General features: G+C 40.7%; 1 protein-coding gene across 2 annotated transcripts in view; it reads right to left on the reverse strand.

The window, feature by feature from the left end:
* LOC117812079 (stromal membrane-associated protein 1-like) overlaps nucleotides 1-20,298 on the reverse strand; it is a 135,972-nt gene that overhangs the window by 93,269 nt on the left and 22,405 nt on the right. The window contains exons 4-5 of one of the 2 annotated variants that reach the window (XM_034682677.1): nucleotides 13,404-13,479; nucleotides 542-610 (exon numbers count right to left, since the gene is read on the reverse strand). In XM_034682677.1, coding sequence (XP_034538568.1) covers nucleotides 542-610; nucleotides 13,404-13,479 — 145 coding nt within the window. Of the gene's footprint in view, nucleotides 1-541; nucleotides 614-13,403; nucleotides 13,480-20,298 lie in introns of both variants that reach the window. The other variant, XM_034682676.1, reaches the window with a different exon arrangement.

Below are 20,298 nucleotides of genomic sequence, written 5' to 3' on the forward strand. Positions count from 1 at the left end.
ACTACAAAGAAATGTAAACCTTGAGCGGTTGTGATGACAGCGGCAGAGTTAAAAGTCCTGACAAGTCCCTGGTTTATTTTTAAAGGTGTGTCAACCTCAGAGCTAGGGGAAGAAGGAGAGCTGAATGAGGACAGTTTTATGTTAAATCAACCGCAACATGCAGATAAGAATCCATCACCATGGAACGCTAACTGGGACTATTCTTTTTAAAAGCTCTTTGCATAAATTAAATTCAAATCAATAAATTCATCTGTTCATCAATGGGGTTTTTTCCACCGTGTTTGTATCTTACGTTAGTAGCCGGGAGGACTACCGCTTCGCATCAGGGTCTTGTTACTCTGTCAGGATGCGGTTTACCATAACCACCTGCTAACCATACAGTATTCCTTAATTAACTGTTTATTACAAAGAAACCATAAAATAAAAAGTAACCAAATCCTGTGACCTTTTTTTGCCCCATGATTAAAGACATAACACAACAGCAAATCTACCAGACAAGAAAACACAACCAAACCAGAGAATAAAAGTGAAAGTTTCTCACCTCCTGTCTGCTCCTGTCGGCCTGAGAGGACGGTGAGGAGGAGGATGAAGGAGCAGCTTCAGAAGACCTCTGCTGGGAGACAGAAAAAAACACACACAGGGTTAGACTCAGAGACAAATACAAGAGAGGAAGAGGAGTTGGAAAAAAAATCAAGATGGACAGTGAGAACACGAACAGAGTAAGAAGAAAGAGCATTGCGGGGGGGGGGGGGGGGGGGGGGGGGGGGCAGAGAGCAGAGCGGAGTTAATTAGAGGGAATGAAGGAGGATTTTCTCTCTGCAGCAGAGTGCTCCTCGCTTCAGTAGATGCTGAGGGCCAAGGTTACATTCAGCCTAACAGAAAGAATGGTGTCAAAACAGGGTCCAACACAAACACACACACACATACACACACGCATGCACATCTATAGAGTGTGGAGATGACCTCCATTAACCTGCCGTTGACCTGTGAGACAGACTAAGAGCAGGCTTGTATTGAACTCTGCAGTTGAGCAGCAGTGGCTGGTTGTTTTCACAGGACTTTTATCCAATTCTCTGCTCATAAAAGTTTTGAAGGGAAGGAAACACCAATCAATAACGGTCACATGTACAAAAAAACAGTAAAGACTGCTGTCAGGTGTGATCAAACACCCCCTGCACCGTCCTGATGAAGCAGATTGATGATGTTTCTGACTCCTTAACATTACCATGAGTTTGTTTTTCCAAACTTTAACTTTGATGGTTGCTTATACAGTTATGAAATTAGTAAACAGAAAGATCTAACCATGGTAGAAAATATCTGCTTAATAGAATAAGGGGCAGTAACAGAGCAACATTTATCATGTTGTATGTTAAGATGTATGACCAATTCCAGCCCAGTATTTGCGGTGCTTTAGCTCTGTTTTTGGTCTCCACCACCTTTTGAGACATCTGTTTCTTAACATGTGTGCTTCACAATGTCCAACCATTGGTCTCTTACTGTGTCTGACTGTTTGGTGTCAAGCAGAGTGAATTCCTTCAGTACTGTATATCATTATACAGTACTTCTTCGACAGAAACCTGCTCCCAAATTTTGACTTACTACTTATTTTTCCCCAGACTTTTTTGTATCCAAGTCAAACTAACACTTGAGTCAGACTGGAACCTTGGATTTTCAGGACTCGTGAGCAACATTGATTGCATTTTGATTAGGACATTAGGGCTTTAGAGCAAATGCAAGCGAGAGGCCTGTAATATGTTTGAGATCTGAAAGAACCATTGATGGACCTCTACTGTTAGCAAGTTGCTCTCTAACAGTAGCGGCCTATTATGTTTAGTTACTTCAAATTCAGATTTTGTGACTTGCAGGTATTTTTGAACACCTTCAATAATCCTTGCACAGCAGATGTGTTTCCCCATTAAAGGCGGATTTATACTTCTGCGTCAAATCAACAGCGTAACCTACGCCGGAGGTCCGCGTAGCTGACGTGTCTACGCAGAGGCCTATTAACGTAGCTGACCTGCACCTCCTCCAAAATGTAATTACCCGTAGAATCAACACGGACCACAAGCCCTGTGATTGGACCGCTCGCCGGCTTGAATTTCCCGCATTTACATCACTTACGGGATCCCCGCTCATCGGCCGTTTATTTCATCTCCCCCTCTCTATGCTTCCCTGTTATCATGTCTGTATGACAAACAGCAATATGTATCAGCTGTAGATTAACATAACACACTCTGAATCGCTGTGGTAAAGGACTATCAGAGAGACCACACTGCCCTCAAGCGTTTTGGCAGAGAATTGCTGCGCGACACGGAAACATTGTCGCACAAGTATGCGGTGCTCATGTCCACGTCAGTCCCTGCTGTGTAAGAGCGACGCAGAAGTATTAATCAGCCTTAAGAGAGGAGTGGTGTAAAATTAAGCACTGAAACTTCAACTTCAGTGATGATTTAATCTCCATACACACTGACACGATCAGTCAGAATCTTATCTCAGTGCATGAAATGTGTTTCTCAGATTCTTCTTATGGTGACTTGCACTTGACTCTAACTTGAACACTGGGGACTCAAGACTCGACCCATGCAACTCATTTGGTGACTTGACCACAACACTAAATGCAATTTATTTCAGTTGGTTGGTTTTCATTGTCTTTTAATCCAATTTCTATATAGTCTTAGTGTATGTTTTAATGCATTTCTAGGTTACCGTTGATTACAAACGTCATGTGTTAAAACACCTTCCTCACCTTGCCTATTTGTGTTCCTGGGCAGACTGGTTAGTTATCTCCCAGACACAAAAACTAGGAACAGTCATGCAAACATTTCAAATTTTTTGTTTTAGGAATGTTTTCCAAGTTACTTTTCTATATTTGGACTAAGCCAAACTAACAGTTTTAACTTAGGGTCTAAGCTACATGTTTATTAACTCCAACTTGTTCTGGAACACTCGTATTAGAGAGGTGTCAATCTCCTCTTAGAGTCATACTTTCGTTTGTTTTTTGAGAAATAGTACAGCTCCTGAGAAAAATGTCATGTCATTACCATCCTGCTGCTCCACGTCACTCCTCAGCTAGATGCTACATTTGTTTCTAACTGGGCAAATGGTGGGTGACACAAACAAAAAGGTGCCAAAATTAACATGAAGCAGAGAGTAATTGAAGAGTTTGGTGATACATTTTTGTGTTTTTTTTGCGTCAAGATCCCTTTCACAATATCTGATCAATTAAAAGATTATTTGTCAATTTATACAGCTTTTAAACTTCCCTCATGTCAGATACAAAGCAGCCAAGCTGAAAATGTATTTCTCCAGTGGCAGGGATTATCACAGTGCCAGATGGACAGAGCCACAAATGGATGGAGACACAGGAGGGAGATAGAGAAAGGAGAATGAGAATAGGAGTCCCAGTACAACATTTGAATGCATGCTGTATCACTGCTTCATGTTCAAGAGACTCAAGAGACTTTGAATCAATACAGTGTTTTTAGACGCATTAAGCCAGGCCTATGCTTTCACCAGCTTGATGAAGACATGAGAGCGGCCATTACCAAAACATGTACACACACTTTATAGAATAATTACTACCATTTTCTATCTGTCTTCAAGATCAATACCAATCCAATATGACAAGGATCTAATAGGCTGCTTCACCACAGGACCTACTAACTCTTCGTGATGAAACATGCCTGTTATCACATGTAACTGAAGAATTGTGAGGCTACCTTGTCTTTGTCTTCATAATGTCCTTGTTTACTCTTTGCCATCTGGCTGTTAGTTTCATTTTTCATGCACCACAGATTCAGCGACCTCCCTCCAGATTTGAGCCTTGTCTCCTCTCTACACACCGTATGAACAGATAAACCATTGAAAACCAGGGAAGTATTTTGATCTTTAAATACTTGGTATCTGAGTCCCATGATGTTAAAAAGTGAAAGGACATACAGTTAACACTACTAGGAGTCTGAGTATTGTCATGTGTAAGTTCCTTAGAGTGTGAAGGGGAATGATGAAAAGAAAACTGTGGTGGAAAAAGTTGTGAATTATACTTTCATGACTATAAAATTCACACACTATGAGTAATGGAAAAAAAGTATGATCCAACCCAGTGATTCAAGACTTCAAACCAGCAGCCCCAGTTTCTCAACTACAGAAACCAAAGAACCATGACAGGTTGGATTATTTAAATCAAGAGGAGATTTCTTTTTCTAAAAAGCTTTGATTTACTTCAAACCGGACAGAAGCAGAAAGCAGAGTGTTTAAATATCATGCTGAGCTTTATCACAGACTCACAGAGTTACACTACAGCCAATTCAACTTTGAACTTCAAGGAAAACTTTCTCTATCTGCCTCTTTTATTTTCCATAGTTTTATTTTCCACTCAGTTTTATGGAATATGAATGCAGGGCTAAAAATAGTTTTTGCAAGTGTAAAACAAAGCAAGGCATCACACTATGTCAACAATATGATGCAGTCCTAGAAAGTATCATCAGGTGCTGTATGGCGACATGATGTGGAAATCTTAATTTTCAAGTTAAAGTTAAAGATCAACAATGGGGTTAAAGTTGCCACTTAAGTGATCAGGTCCCCTCAGATCATTAATAAAGGTTTAGCTGTCAGACTTGCACATAAGATCACAAGAGCACCCTCACACGTGTTGTACGGCGGGACAATTAATCATGAATGAATCAGAATCAGAACCTCTTACCAACGTTGTCTTTACCATGTTGGTTATTTCGAGGTGTTGTTTTATTTTCAAAAATTCAATTGATACTTAAAAGTTATGTTAGTACTTTCTCCATTGTATTTGGAGACAGGGGGAGGACTCAAACCTATTAATTGATAAGACTGGGGGGGTTAATGTTTTTTACGTATGTATTAGTTAGGAGTCTTATGTTATTTTTTTAAGGGCTGATACCGGTACTGATTGTTATAGCTCATGAGACTTATGATACATTTTTGGACTGATATGCACCGATGATTCAAAATGAAATGTCTTTAGCAAATGTTTAATCTAAACTGAAACTTTCTATGTACAGAAATGAACAGTTAACCAGTAACAATACAGTTACGTCACATAGTCATATGACATCGAGCCAAACAGACAGACGATAGGTGAGAGAGTGGTGAATGAAAACAGACACAGAGGGAAGGACACACTGGCAGCAGAGCCAAAGTAACTGACTTTTGAATTAATTAATAAGGCTGATAATCGTCCCCAAAATTGGGAGGGTACATTTGTCAGGTGACTGAGAGAATGATGCATGTCAATTAATAGTAATAATGATGCATTTTATTTAAAGGCGCCTTTCAGAGCACTCAAGGTAACCGTATAGGGCAGAGTTTATAAAAAAGAGCAATATCAGAATGTGTCTGATAAAATCAACAACACTTGATACGGTGTAAAAACGAAGTAAAATGAACAGGATAAGACACACTGCAGTTAAGAGGTGTAATCAGAGTGAATATGTCAGTTTAAAAAGGGTCGATATTACAGATGTCTGGTGGCAGGGAGTTCCAGAGGCGGTGGGCAGGGCGACTGAATGCTCTGGACCCCACGGTGGTCAAGCAGGCAGGTGGTGTAGTGAGGTGAATGGAAAGAAGAAGACCTGAGTGTGCTGCTGGGTGTGTTGATGTGGAGAAGTTGTGAAGATGTCTGCCTGAACTAGCTTGCTGGTATGGAACCCCTGGTGGAGGAAAGCAAAAGGAACTCATCTAACATTATTAGACAACATCATGTTATATAAATAGAGTAATGTGTTTAAAAATGTGAAAGGACACCCCCTCCTCCTGTTGCCACCTGCACTGCATCAGGCACAGCATCTTTCTGCAGAAGACACAGAGATGATTGAAACTATTTCTGAGTTATGGACTGAATGTCTTTCTTTGACCACACAACTCACCACTTAAGTCCAAACTTCTGAACTATTAATCCAATTCTACATGGAAATATGCATGTGCGGTTCATCCCCACTGTTGCCCATAGCTCAGTGTTTTTGTCCTAATGTAACACAGTCACACACTAACTGTGCTGAATTTGTTTTTGTCAGAAGCTTAAATGAGGCTTTGGGAATGCAAATCTCTAATGAGACTGTATGAGTGTCTCATTTTGGGCTGCTGATAAAGAACACCAAGCGCTCTTTTGCATCTGAGCGTTAAAACCAGACAGAGAAAAAGATGACATCATTAAAATTATCCCACCCTCTTCCCCTCCTCTGCTCTCTAAAACAACCCGAGGGCTGGAGTGAACACTGACTCTGTCTTTCTCAGGACAGAACAGAGGAGCGTTTTCTCACATTTTCATCTTTCCTCCATTTCCAGCCTCCTCCCTGCCTCCTCAGCTGTTAGAGCATCAAACGACTTCTTGCTCCTGTTGCCTGTGGTGGTGAAAGGAGCGCAGCAGAGATGTGAATTCAGAGCATTTTTCTATCCCTCTTCTTTTTCTGTTGATGTCTTTTACATATTTTTTTTTTCTATCTCAAAACTTCCGACTTTGATGCCGCTGGAGATGTCGACACAGCACTAAACAGGCACAGATGGGCTGATGATGGAGATAAAGAGAATCAAGACTGGAGGGAAGGAGGGGGGAGTGACAGGAATGGGGGAGTGTTTAGGGGGCAAAATAACCAAAAAAGGATGATAACAAGAGAAGCATGTTCGGGGTGAAAAAGGGATGAACAGAGGTTGAACAGAGGTTGAACAGAGATCAGACCTTGGAGATAGAAGTGTCTGCCTGTGTGCTGTGGTGAAGACTGATAGTGAGACAAAGATGGTTAACATCTTAACTGAAACTTGTCTGCTGGGTGGACCTTTAACAGATCCTTTTGTCCTCTCACAGAGGACACACACTGAGGTAAAGTGGAGTAGTTATCAAGAGACAAATAAAAGAAGAGTTATGGCAGCTTCGGGAGGCTTAGGATGGTAAAACTGTGACATCACTGTGAACAAAACTGAGTCATGGTCAAATGGGTGACCTTGAGCAATAGTTGGTTACATTTTTGAGGTAGAAACACAATCTGCATGCAATTTAAAATACATAGTAGAGGACCTAGTTTTGATATGTTTAGAGCCTTGTTGGTCATTCATGTTTATATAGCACGAGCCAGAGACAAGCAATGCCACTTCCTCAACATGCTCACTACCGACGATGCGCGGATTCTCTTGAAGGATATTAATCAATGTTTAGACATTGCCTAAAAAGGACCAGGACATCGCCTAATATTGACCCAGTGGTCATGAAGACCATCACATAGTCCAGATTGTGTGACGTTGTTGTGAAGTGTTTAAAAGCAGAGTGTCTCGTATTATTAAAAAAGACTCAGACCATCAAGCCAGACTCTGTCGCTATATTTCAAAATATGCTACAACACAAGTCACCTACCGAAAGAATACCTCCATACTCTGTGCTGGTGAACAAAACCGGCTTCCAAAGTCTCCCGTGGGACTACTGTGCCTACAGAGCTGACTCTGATGGCTTAGCCACTGAAATATCAAAAGCTTGTGCACGAAAGATGCAACAAAACTGTGTCATGCATACGGAGGAAACATTGCAAACCTCACCAAGCACCTTGGTAACACACACCCAGACCTATCCAAGGAGTACATAACATGAAAGGATAGCACGTAAGCTAGTCTTAAAAGCTTAAATGATGTCAGAATCAAAATATACTGACAAAGACATGATAAAACTATGCTTTATATTTCTTTGAAGGCACAGACAATTAGCTTACAGCAAAGCACCTTTTTGATGCTTTGTGGATGTACAATGTGCTAAATGCTAAATGCACCAGCCTGATGACAGTTCTACAATAAACATGCTGTAGTTAAAACAGGACTGATACATTAGATGGCTAATACTAACTGCCAATATGGACCAAAATGGGTATACTGTATCAATGTACATGTTTTTTTTTAATGAACACATGTAGAAACTTGTTATATGGAACTAATAACTCTCCCAAAAAAGGCACTAGATAATTTTAAATGGTGTATTTAGTCAGTCCTTCAGAAAATAGATCGTGTGAAGAGGGCTACAGGAGAAAGTCAGATCTTATGGACCTCCTGGTCATTAAGACTCCACAATAAGAAAATGGCCTCAGCTTGACATATCTGAGTGACACTTAAAGCAAGAGTTGGGTTATTAAAAATGAAAGCATTAATTACACTAAAGCTAAAAATGTGCTCCAATTCAGCCAATAACTCTAGTTTCATTGATAAGTGAGAAATGTGTGTCCTCCTGTTTAAGATAAAACAATAGTGACCCTAACAAACTCTCCCTGTAGCTCTTCTGCAGTCCGCTGTCTTCAGAATATGACATGTCAGAGGAAGGCAGAAGTTAAATAGGCTGCCAGAGCAGGCTGCAGGAACACACAGAACATGGGCGAGCACTGTGGACACAGCAGACAGGACATCCCGATGACTAACACAGGCGAATAAGGTTGAAAACTAAGTCCTCCTCCAGGGGGACTTGGCTGCTCCTGTGTGACAGTTTTAGGCCAATCACTGGGTCATCACTGAGGCTCGGCTAGATGTGGTCTGATGTCTGCTGATTCCACTAACATTGAAGTAATGTGTGGTCCACATACTGAAACACACACACATTCACCTACTAATTCACTCATGGCAGAACAATGAGCTCATGCTGCAGTGAATGCACTCAAGAACTCCACTGTGAACAAAATAGTGAAGGCAGTCCATAGTCATAGAACGGTGTTCCTCTAACGGCCTCTCACACGCGGGAAAACAGACAAAATCCAGATCTTGAACTCAAGTGCACCAGAACGTGGGGTCTATGTGCTTCAAAAAGGGTTTTTTGATACATTTTTGAATGAAGATTTAAAAAACAAACAATTCTGAAGAATTGTTAAAGGCATCGAATTAAGTCAAGAGAAGTATTTTATATATGTATTTAAAAAAATATATATATGCGTGTATATTTGGAACTTAATCATTTTCAGCAGAAGGTATTGTTCATTGGACTTTGTCAACAGGCGAACTAAGATACATATTACAAGAGCTCTGACACGATATGGACTTGTACCAAGTTGTTGGCAGCAGATCCATTAAGTCCTGGAAGTTGCAAGGTTGGGATTCCATAGATCGGACAGTGTTGTAAAGCACATCCCATATCTATTCTCAAATTGGATTGAGATCTGGGTAATTGGTAATATAGAGGCCAAGTCAACACCTTCAACTAGTCGTATTGTTTCTCCAGTCCAGCTTCTTCCATTGCTCTGTGATACAGTTTGACGTTCATGGCCAATAAACACTTTTGGCAATGGACAGGGGTCAGGATGGGCACCCTGACTGGTCTGCTGCCACAGTACTTAGACCCATATGCAACAAACTGTCTAACTGTGGTGGGTAAGTTAAAAGAAATGTTACCAGCAACAAAAACATTTTTCCACAGAGAGGAAGCCCACAGTATGCCAGACTCAGCTTTACATTTCTTACAGTTTCTCTGTTCCTTCTGTTCCCTCTGTAACCTGCTGCATTTCAGGTCCACAAAAGAGACTGTTGGATAAACTGGGCAGATGTGACTGCTGACAGTGTTCAGCGAAGGTCAATCAAAAGATCAGGATACAATTATTGAAGGTCCCCAGTCATCAGTGCCTTGTAGAATGGTTGTAAAACAAAACATCAATAAAATAATGTAGGCTCCCGCTGTTTGACTATTACTGTCCAACGTTGCTGAGTTTATTCCTGAAATTGGGTTTTTACCCACTTTGGCAAATGGTGTGTGCTAATTTAAGACCATCTGGGGAATACAGTCAAAATATCTAAATGTTAGCATGAAGTCGGGTTAAATGCAGTGATACTGGATAATTAGAAAAGGAAGGATTTGCTCTAGAAACATAGCATGTATTTAATCCAGGTAAATCAGACCTCATCTATCCTCTAACAATTTGTATACTGGCCATCTCCAGTTTGCAGCCAATGGAAAATATCATCCAAAGATACTGGTAGATTCATATGATGTGATGACATGACAACACTGAAGAGGCCTGCAGAGGCACAAACTGTTATTTTCTATAAGTCTTCAACAGATAAACTCAATCCCCAACTCTCATTCCAACACACACATACACACAGATAAAAATTACAGCTCAGGGTTACAGCTGCCCACCCTCTCTTCTTCTTCTCCATCTGCAAGAGACTGCTTAAAGTGATAATGAGTTGTTTTTAATAATTAATTTGCATATAAAAGCAGAGCCGTCTGTGTGGGTGGCAGAAACAGATCCTAGATCACAGTCTGGCTGCTGGCAACGCTTCAGAGAAAAACGGAGAAAACAGAGAGAGGCGGGTGGAGAGAGGAGAAAAGAAAAGACAAAGTGAGAGAGAGAGAACGAAGGAGAGGACAAGGAAAACAATACTAGAGACAATGGGAGGATGAAACAAAAAAGATGTGCAGCAGAGGACGACTGCTGTGAACAAGACACCTCACATTAATGTACTATGTTGGGATGATGTTAGGGGGAGTTTATTTAAACCTCTCTTAAACCTCTCCACTGTTACCCCGCTAGAAAATCATGTTTCTCTATTATGAAATATAGCCATATGTGTTGGACCCCGAATCTGATCAGCAAAGTTTGGGAAGTGACAAAATATTCCCGGCAACAAAAAACAGAGCAGGACCTTTCTGATTGGTCAGTTTTGTTTCACTCTTTTAAAGAGATTCACCAATCAGCGATGTTTGGTTCTCTCTTGCGTAGTTTTCATGTGACTTATTGAAGACGTTCAGAGTAGCCTGCAGTCTCAACTGAGGATTACTCCAACACATGCTCATATCACAATTTGAAACTTTGCCTAGGTTTAGTATTGGCATCCAACTTTTTTGCTTAATTTTTGTTTGTAAAATGTACAAAAGCATAAAACCACCATAGCACCAGAATTACTAGTCAGTTTAACACATTTGTTTTCATTCTAGGCTTGAAATTTCAGTCTTATGCTGTAGCCCTGCCATCCGACACTAGCCAGGGCTGTAGATCTGGATAAAGGCTACTGCCATAATGTTATAGTGCTCCACTAGCTGAATATAAACAAGCACACATGACAGATAGAATCTCATAGTGTGGCATAGTTAGTAATGGACATTAAGTTGTACGTAAGCTGTTTCTGGTTAAACTGAAAGAAAAGCACTTAACCTGAGCAATGTGTTATCAGCATAGGCATGAAGACGTCAACCTGCAAGAAGGACTGGAGGCTTGTGGTGCTAGCTCTGCTAACCTTAGCCACACTTGGTATTGCAGTTGTCAGCAGTGATCTCTTTACGCGAGCGCTCCGCACTATGCTGCCGATACATTTCCGTTCTAGCTAATGCTCACGTTGACACAGAGAGTACTGTAGCGTGTCTCAGCTCTGGTTCCGAAGCGTACCCCAGCGCTGCTCCACTGAAGATACGTACAGAGTCTATTTCGATCAGAACCCGCGCCCAGCACACGCCACGCTGAACAGGGAAGATCAACCTGAACAGGAAGTCAGGCAAGAGGATGGCATGTAACATCCACTCGATTTCAAAATAAAACACCAGATATGGACCCCGAAAATCTTACCAGATCGTACAGTTTAGAAATACTCATCGATTATGGATATAACCATTAAAAGCTAAAACAGCCACATATCCGTGACCCATCTTGACCACAACAGGACTTTAAGATGATAAATTTGTAAGAAGGTAACAGGACAACAAAGCAGAGCACTTTTTTTATATTAAACTCATCTAAACCTGTAAAAGCCAAACTTTATAATTATGCAGCATACTTAGTGATGATAGGAGCACAAAAGTAACAGAATAATATCTGAATGAGCCTTAATTCAAACACAGAAAGGCTCTGTAACCTGTTGTTTGTGTGTTGTTCTCTCTATACTGGACCCAGCTGCTCCTGGTTGATCTGAGCTGTGCCACCCTTCAGACACACTGCCTGTATAAATTCGACATCAGTCTTTGACCACAAACACATCGATTGTAGAGACCATGTCGAGATTTTTTCCAAATTTGAAGTATTTTTCTCCTTCAGACTCATTTAGGGTGGAATTGTAGAAGCCAGACAAGAAAAAATTGAAATAAGCAATAACTCTGCATAGATCACTCTAGCACCACTCTCTATTTTGGTTATGAGTTGTATTAAATAAACCCTACATAATAAAATAAAAACTTTAAATTCAATTTCTAATTTCTGTGTCAAGTTAACAAGAATTGGACAGAAAGATGAATGACACAATGAAAGTAATTGCATCATAAAGCATCAATAATGTTTGGCCAACCGTGCCTATCAGACCACAATGAAAAAAAGTCTTAGGAGTGGAAGTGAAGTAAGCTGAAGCAGCAATAAAGAAAAGAAGTTAGCTGTTAAAGTTGTGATCCAACAGCTCTTGTAAAGGTATGTGAACACACACGCTAACACACGCATACGTTCACACTGCTTTGAAACACTCGCACTACGGAAGCATCCCACACTCTGTAACGCTCAAAAACACACCTCATAGAGATCATCTCTGGAAACAAGACAAGCAGATGTGCATCCCACCCACACACACCTCCACAATCACATCCCTTCTCTCCCATCATCCACACTGACACACACAAACACCCTCACAGATATCTCTACTTCCTGATATAAAAGACAATGTGTTAGTAGATAGTTGCATGCTTGAAAGGTTATTCTCTTACTCTGACACTGTTTGTATCAGATCCAGTAAGACTGTATTGTTTGGTCTCATTCCACATTTGAAAAAGGTTTAAGTGTCTTTACACACATTTAAGGTGAGAAAGTATCACCAGTGTGATAGATCAGGGAGCAAAGAAGGTCACGAGTGTAAAATTACAAACTCCACATGCCTGATGAGTGAAACAGAAAAAGATACTGTGAGCCAAGCACGAGGCCTTGGCACAGGAAAGAGCTGGAATGCATTCAAATGTCTTGTGTAAGGAAAAGATGCCAAATATGAGAAGTAGCACATCAGATTTTAAACACAACAGCAGCCAAAATCATGCACACACTCTTTGATGCATTTTAACATTCATTCTCAGTTTCCTGCCAACACACAAGAGACAGGAACTGATTCATATTTGATCATTAAGATGAAGTCCCCTGAAATAAAAGCTTGTGTTTGCAGATGTTGCTTCTGTTTTCTGATGGTAAAAAAATGAAACACTTTTAACAGAAAAGAAAAGAAAACATAAGTAAGCTGAAGGGACATAAAAGCTGTCATTTTGTTTTAAGTTACTTTATGTCTTTAGTTGATTCTGGCATCAAACAGCCTTGCATCAAACTCATGCAACAAATGGCAACTGATGCACAAGTTCAGGAAATGGCCTGGAACCATGCACACACAGTCCTATAACAGTAACATGCAGTGACAGGCTAAAGCTCAAAATGAAAAGGACTAGAAGTGATGTTCATACTCACTGGAGCTGTGGCCATGGCCTCCTTGTCGTAGTACTTTTTCCTCTCGTACTTGTCACGGATGAAGACCTCCACTGCTCTGAGGTTTACGATTAAGGACTGAAATACTGCACAGTAATATTCAGATATCTGTTTTAGAAACACACGACAGTCACTCACAGTGCATATAATGAAATGACTGACGAGCTGAAGGTCTTGAGAGAGCTGGAAGAAAATGTTTGCTTTCTTTTGCCTTCTTGATTTTAGGTGTGTTTAAGTTTAAAGGATGTTGATAACTGGTCAAGGCTGGAAAAAAAAGGTAGAGAGAAAAGGATTAAGCCCGTCAGTCACATGAAATATTCAAACTTTCTGATAGTCAAAGCTTGATCATGATCATGTGCATAATACAGAGGTCTCATCAAGACACTAATGTAGATAGTAACAACGTTTTAGTGGATGGATGGTAGAAATAAGAAAGGTGCTGATCCACAGGCTGGTGACAGGTTTTGAGCCTGTCACCAGCCTGTTTGACTGTGATCAGTGACCTGCTGGTCTCCAATTCTGTGATGATCTCACACTTACACATGTGGGGCACAAACAATAACATGACAGCCACACACACAAGCCAATAAGTTAATGGCGTCTACAGGCGAAAGTAGAGATATAAAAACTACCAATAAAATGTGTCAAGTCATGAAAAAAAGCATAGATTTACTGAAACACTCTGAACCAGAGGAGGACTCATTCATACAAGACAACTGTCCCTCTGTGTGCCACTGTGACCAGAGAGCTGAGGCTGCAGTGTGCCTCTAGACTTCATTAACGACACAGAGAGTTAAACAGACCTACACCAGGCTGCATCGTTAAATGACCCATCCCATGCTGTCCATTTGTACGTGAACACTCCCTCTCTCAAGTTCCCTCTGACTCCCCTGGGGATTACAGTTTATCAAAATAGCCTATTATTTTTTTTTATCTCCCCCTTATTTTCTTTAGTTGTTATGGGACTAAGGATAAAGCTTTAATCAAGATGTGATTAGACTCCCATATTGATGCATTAATTATTTTTAACCGCATGCCTTTTTTGTCCCTTTCGACACACAATAGTTAAACTCCTGCTCCCACTATGGTGCAAAATAATGACCACTGGTTTTGAATTTCACATTTCACTGTAAAAAAAAAAACTCCCTGATAGCTCAATTGACAAGTAATGAGTGACAGAATGAGAGTGTGAGTGAGAGAAATTGCCTATCAAACCATTGGCAGGAGCAGATCCTGACTGAACTTTATCTGTAGCAGAGATTTGTTGAAATCTTTGTGAGGTCCTGTGCCTGCTGATAGGTGCATAAGGTCTTTCTAAAGACAGCGATAAAGAGTTTGTCTTTGAGTTTGGAGTGCTTATCAAAGACATTTTCTGTTCAAGTGCTGCTGAGCTAAACCTCTCTGAAATTGGGTTTTAAGTAAATCCTTCCAGTCTTTAAATGTAAGATCATATACACAGAGATCTGGAATTGCCTCTGTGGACTGCTTCAGTCAGCAGTCTCCAAACAGGCTGAAATGGCTTCTCCAAAATCCTTAGGGCCAAATTATCTGAATCCTAACACACTGACAAGTCATTATTTGTGACACCGAAGAGCACTGATAGTTCTTCTAAATGCCTGACAATATTTTAGATAGCATCCCTACAGAAAAATACCTTTTTAAAAGACCAAACAGTGAGCAGAGTGGGCCGTCTCCTTATCAATGGGTTGTTGGTTTGATCCCCTGCTCGTGCAGTACATGTTGAAGTGTCTTTGGGCAAGACACTAAACCCTGAAAGCACAGCCAGCAACCTATTGGTGCATGTGAATGGGATCATTTTCTACTGATGGTCTACAGCAGCCCTTGCTATCAGCGTGTGGATGAATACATGAATGTGACATGTAGTGTAAAAACACTCTGAGTGGCCAGGAGACAGGACAAGCACTGCGGTCCATTCACCATTCACCTAACAGGACAGTGGAGCTGATAATCTGCTGAAGCCTTGATCCCTCAGTTTGTATCTGTTGTTATGAGACTTAAATTAGATATGACTGATTACTCATTTACATCAAAATATGTGTATAAATGCCTGTGCCAGAGGTTCAAAACTGGGTGGGGGCGCCACACTGAAGGCTCTGTCCTCAAAAGTTCACAGTATTATGCAGAAGATGGAGAGCCGACACATGCCTCAGGATCACAGCTTGGGGCTAAGTGTAGGGGGAAATACCATGGAGAGATTTGTAGGTGAGAAGGAGGATGTTGTCTAACTTGATTGGGAGTCAGTGAAGGTGGATGAGATGTGCTGCCCAGGCTTACAGAGAGTGAGAAGTACAATTTCCATACCAGCTGGAGCCTGTCCATGATTTTTTGGGGTAACCCATAAGACTACACAGCGGTAGTTCCAGAGTCTTCAATAGTGACAAATTGTTTCTGTTTGTAGGACTTCAACCGGGAGAAAACTGTATCAGTAAGGCCAAAGCAGTCTGACAGGGGGTTGAAGAGGATGGTGTGGGAGACTGTGAGGAGGCTTGATTGTAAGAGACATTAATATTAAGTCTATAACTTATCCAAATCTAACTAAACTAAACATGGATTTTCTGCCGTTGCTGACATTAGTCTCATTGCTAAGATTGTCTGGGAATTATTGTAGTTATTTCCATGTAGAAACTGGTACCATTAATGACAAATATTTTGAATATTCATATTGTTTACATCACAGTTTCTGTTATTTTTGAAAATCCCAAGACAGACATTGAAGTATTTGCACATACAGTCAACCACAGCCACAGACTTCAGCTGACACATGCCACCAACACACCCAGGCTCCACATATGCGCTAATCCAGACTCTCTTATCTCCCCATTCCAGCAGCAACGCTTTTGTCGGTTGGAGTAATAGACCTCGAAAGATTGAAAAATGATGACCACCCGCACAAGCCGAGCTGCAAGATAGGCTGGTAGAGGCTTCTGGGGCTGCGTCTCAACACACCACTTATTTGATGCCGCTGACAAGCAGCAGCAGAGCAGATAGGCTGCTATGCTACGATATCAGGCGCAGCTCTACGAGGATTGCTGTGGACACAGATGTAGACAGATGACAGACCAACAAAACACACCACATAAAGCAGAGAGGCTGATGTGCTGAACAAGGTAAGTGCTGACCTTTTAGATAATGTCCTGTCTAGGCAGTGTTGATGGATGTTATACATATGAACCAGTTTCATATGTTATTTTTTAATAGAAAATATTATACTACAAAAAAAGAGGACCTAAAGGGGTACAGGACATTTTCAAAATCCAGTTTTCAAGGCTAAAAATTTCAGATTTTTTTGGGCGATATTTTGAACTTAATTTTAGAATTAGCTGCTTGAAGTTACAGTTATGTAATGTTACAGACTGAAAGTCTGTGTAGGTTTTAACTCAGAGCTAATGCAAAGATAAGGTTCATAAAAAACTTAAGGACACAGTTCGCAAACTGATCCACAAAGCAACCAAATGCAACCAATAACAATGGCTACAAGCACAGCACCCTCAGGGACAGAAATGCAAGGAAATGTGAGTGAGGAAACACGTTTTTAGGAAGTCTGGCATTTGTTTGTGATATTAATTATCAGGCGGTGTTAAATACTTGATTCTAATTGGTCAAACAGCGGTAATTAAGTCACAATAGCAAAAGAGCAAAAGCAATGGCAGCAGAACTGGTGAGTGCATCTCTAAATTACAGATGGCAAACTCAAACCATAGGTTGAAGATGGTAACCATTTGTGATACTTGCTCCATGTACAGTATGTTGAAAGGTTAGTCAACTATCAAGCTCTGAGAGGGATTCAGGGTGGGACAAGAGCCCTTCACTTCAAATCAGGGACTTACTCTGTCTAGATGCTTATTTGCATAACCACTAGGGTTTAAAAATGTAATGTAATCTGGAACAGTAACCAATGTAAGGATCTGATAACGTTAAAGATCTGATTGCACCAGTCCACAACCTGGAACGGTAAAAATGTCAAGTTGGGATCTGGTTGACTGAGGTGTTACTGTGTGATTTCTGCACACTTCAATCTTGTGAGAATCTGACATTGACCCTTCAACTTTCACATGAGTAACGCTAGCCACGGTAGCTGGTCAGATAGCATTACTTGTTGAAGAACTTCTAAATGAAGAGAACACAGCAACAACAACCAATGCCTAGATGCCAATGTGTGACAATAAGAGAGAAATTATGAGGAGAAAAAACAATGTCTTGAATTGTCTTCATCATCGCAATTTAACAGCAGCATTCCTCTGTGTAACGTGACACGCCAAGCTCTGTCATACAGGGTTTGCTGCAGTCTACTTTTATTTTTAAATTGGCTTACATTTTTGTCACTTAGGAAAAAAAAATAGTTTGTTTTCAGTGCTAGCAGGGCTTCACAAAGTCCGTGAAGGTAGATGTGCAGAGGAGCCAAAATTTCTGTATTAGTCATGACAATTTTTTTTTATTTCTCACCCAACTATCTGTCATAGAAAGACACCTGGGCATACATGTGTGATAACAACTTGAATGACTGTATCATTCCAGTGTGTACAGTTGGCATAGTCTTTTGTCTCTTAGAAAAGTAATTAACACAATGACATCTTATTTTAAAAGTTACATTGTATTCAAATAAGCGGTATTGTGCTTTTTTCATATTTTAAAAACTAACATGAGTTGTATGATTACCAGGCTTTTTATTAATCATCCGGCTGTGTTAAATACTTGATTGGGATTTGTCAAAACCCCATTGACAACAGTAATAGTTGTCAATAGTATAAACTCAAACTAACAAGAGCAACACTCTAGACAACCAGATCACACAAACATCAGTTCCTGTTAGGATCAAGTTGTTAGGCTAAACAACATTTGTTTTTTGGGATCCTGTCCAAAAGGGAGAGACTTACAACCCTATTAACTACCCATTCACTTTCCCTTGGATGTTAAATATGCTTCCAAAAGATGACAAAAGTTGTCATTGCAGGCTATAAATTGTTTCGGGTCTTGTTGGTGGATTGATCTGTGATATCTGTGCATCTCAAAGCAGACCCACATAATCACAGTAACAATGCTACAGGCCTGCCCCTGACTAAAGCAACTCCTATTACATACAGCAACACATCTGAGCTGCAGCATCTACAGAGATACCACAGGTAGATAAAAAATCAGGCTGGGGCTGCTTTTTGTTTTGATGCCAGAAGAGTTTTGTAGTCAAGAATTCACAAAATAATCTGAAGAAAAACTTGTGAATCATCTTCTTTTCACATCGAGCAACAACATCCTCACTCCTCACCACAACATCACCGCTTACTGTCACAGTCAGACTGGATGAAAGAACAAAAACATATGAAGATTCGTAAACCACTTATAAGAAAAGACCACAGAGAAATCCTCTCGCAGTGGCTCTGTGGTTCCTCTAAATCACACAGCAGGTAAAAGAAAGTAAACACATCCATCTAGAGCTGCAGTAGAGGTATCCATCTGTATAAAAGAATGTCAAACTATTAACTACGATGCAGGTACAATTAACCCCTTAGACCAAGAATAGCCAATGCATTTGAATAATCTCCATGAACAGATTTAGTATATAATGTAGAATCTAGACTCTTAAGTCTGGGTTTTCAGCATGGGAAGTGTTCTGCTTCATACTAAACCTGAAGTGACAGTACTATTGTAAACATGGCCTTTCTAGAGTGGCAAATTTTGCTCAACTTTTGATCTGGACAAACAATTGCTTCTCAAGATTCTTACACTGCCCTGCATGGAAAAGGAAGTCTTGGCTGGAAGTCATTTTTTGCCAACCCGGGCTACACTGTTTCCATTATTCCCAGAGTCATACTGTTCTCAGATGGTAGCTAATGGCTTCGGTGATTACCTTGACAGTAAATGTCCTTAGCAAGACATTTATAGTATAAGATCTGAACATGTGAGATGGTGGTTCCTTTGGAGAAATGTGTATTATTAGTGCTCTGGCATCCCATTAGCCAGTCCTTGCTTTGCTGCTTGACTTCAAAGCCGCTACACTCTTATATGCAGGTGTTGGGCTATCAGTGCAGTAGCTATGAACCTGTAACTCTTAGGAGCTGTGCTTTGTTTGGCTCCAAGGTTCAACCCCAGCCATTAGACTCTCACAGGCATATGTTCCTTCAAGCTTTGGCCTCAGGAGGAGATCTGGATTTCTCTTTTGAAGTCAAACTGCTATATTTATCCCTGAGCTTCCAATTTGCCATGTGGGGGACCCTACCATGGGGTAATGCACTGACACCACAGCTCCCAAGTTTGTTGGGGAACGCAAACCCCTCCACCACGTGATTGGATTAGGGCGACCCCTGGGCACCTTCCTTTCAGTGATTTATGGCCATGTCCAAATGGAAGGAGAACCCCAGGGTAAATCCTGAACCTGCTTGAGGGATTGTATATCTCATCTGGGCAGGGAATGCCTCAGGACTCCCCAGGACGAGCTTGGGAATAGCACTCTTAAGAGTCATCATGAATACACTGCTCAGCATGCTGCCACGACATGACGACGAACGAACGAAAGGCAAAGGTGGGATGAATTGGTGGCATTTAAGAATGTTCATAAGTTTTCTTTTCCATTAATTTATAAGCTTTATTAATCAAACCTTTTACTACGACTGTCAATATATCAAGACAACACCGACAAGCCCACAGTGAAATCAGACATCCTAAATACACACACTAATGTAGGAGTCGGAAAACAAAGAGGCAAATATGTACTTGGAATCAAACTCCATTTCGTCATTTGCATACATAAGAACAGTAAATAGCTGAGCCAACGTGGTGTGTGTCCATAAACACAGAAGCACACATAAGAACCTCTCTCACACAAAGCTCCTCTAATCCTGGGTCTGTTATCTGCTGTTTTCAG

Source organism: Notolabrus celidotus, chromosome 4 (genome assembly GCF_009762535.1).
Source record: "Notolabrus celidotus isolate fNotCel1 chromosome 4, fNotCel1.pri, whole genome shotgun sequence".
Lineage (NCBI taxonomy): Eukaryota > Metazoa > Chordata > Actinopteri > Labriformes > Labridae > Notolabrus > Notolabrus celidotus.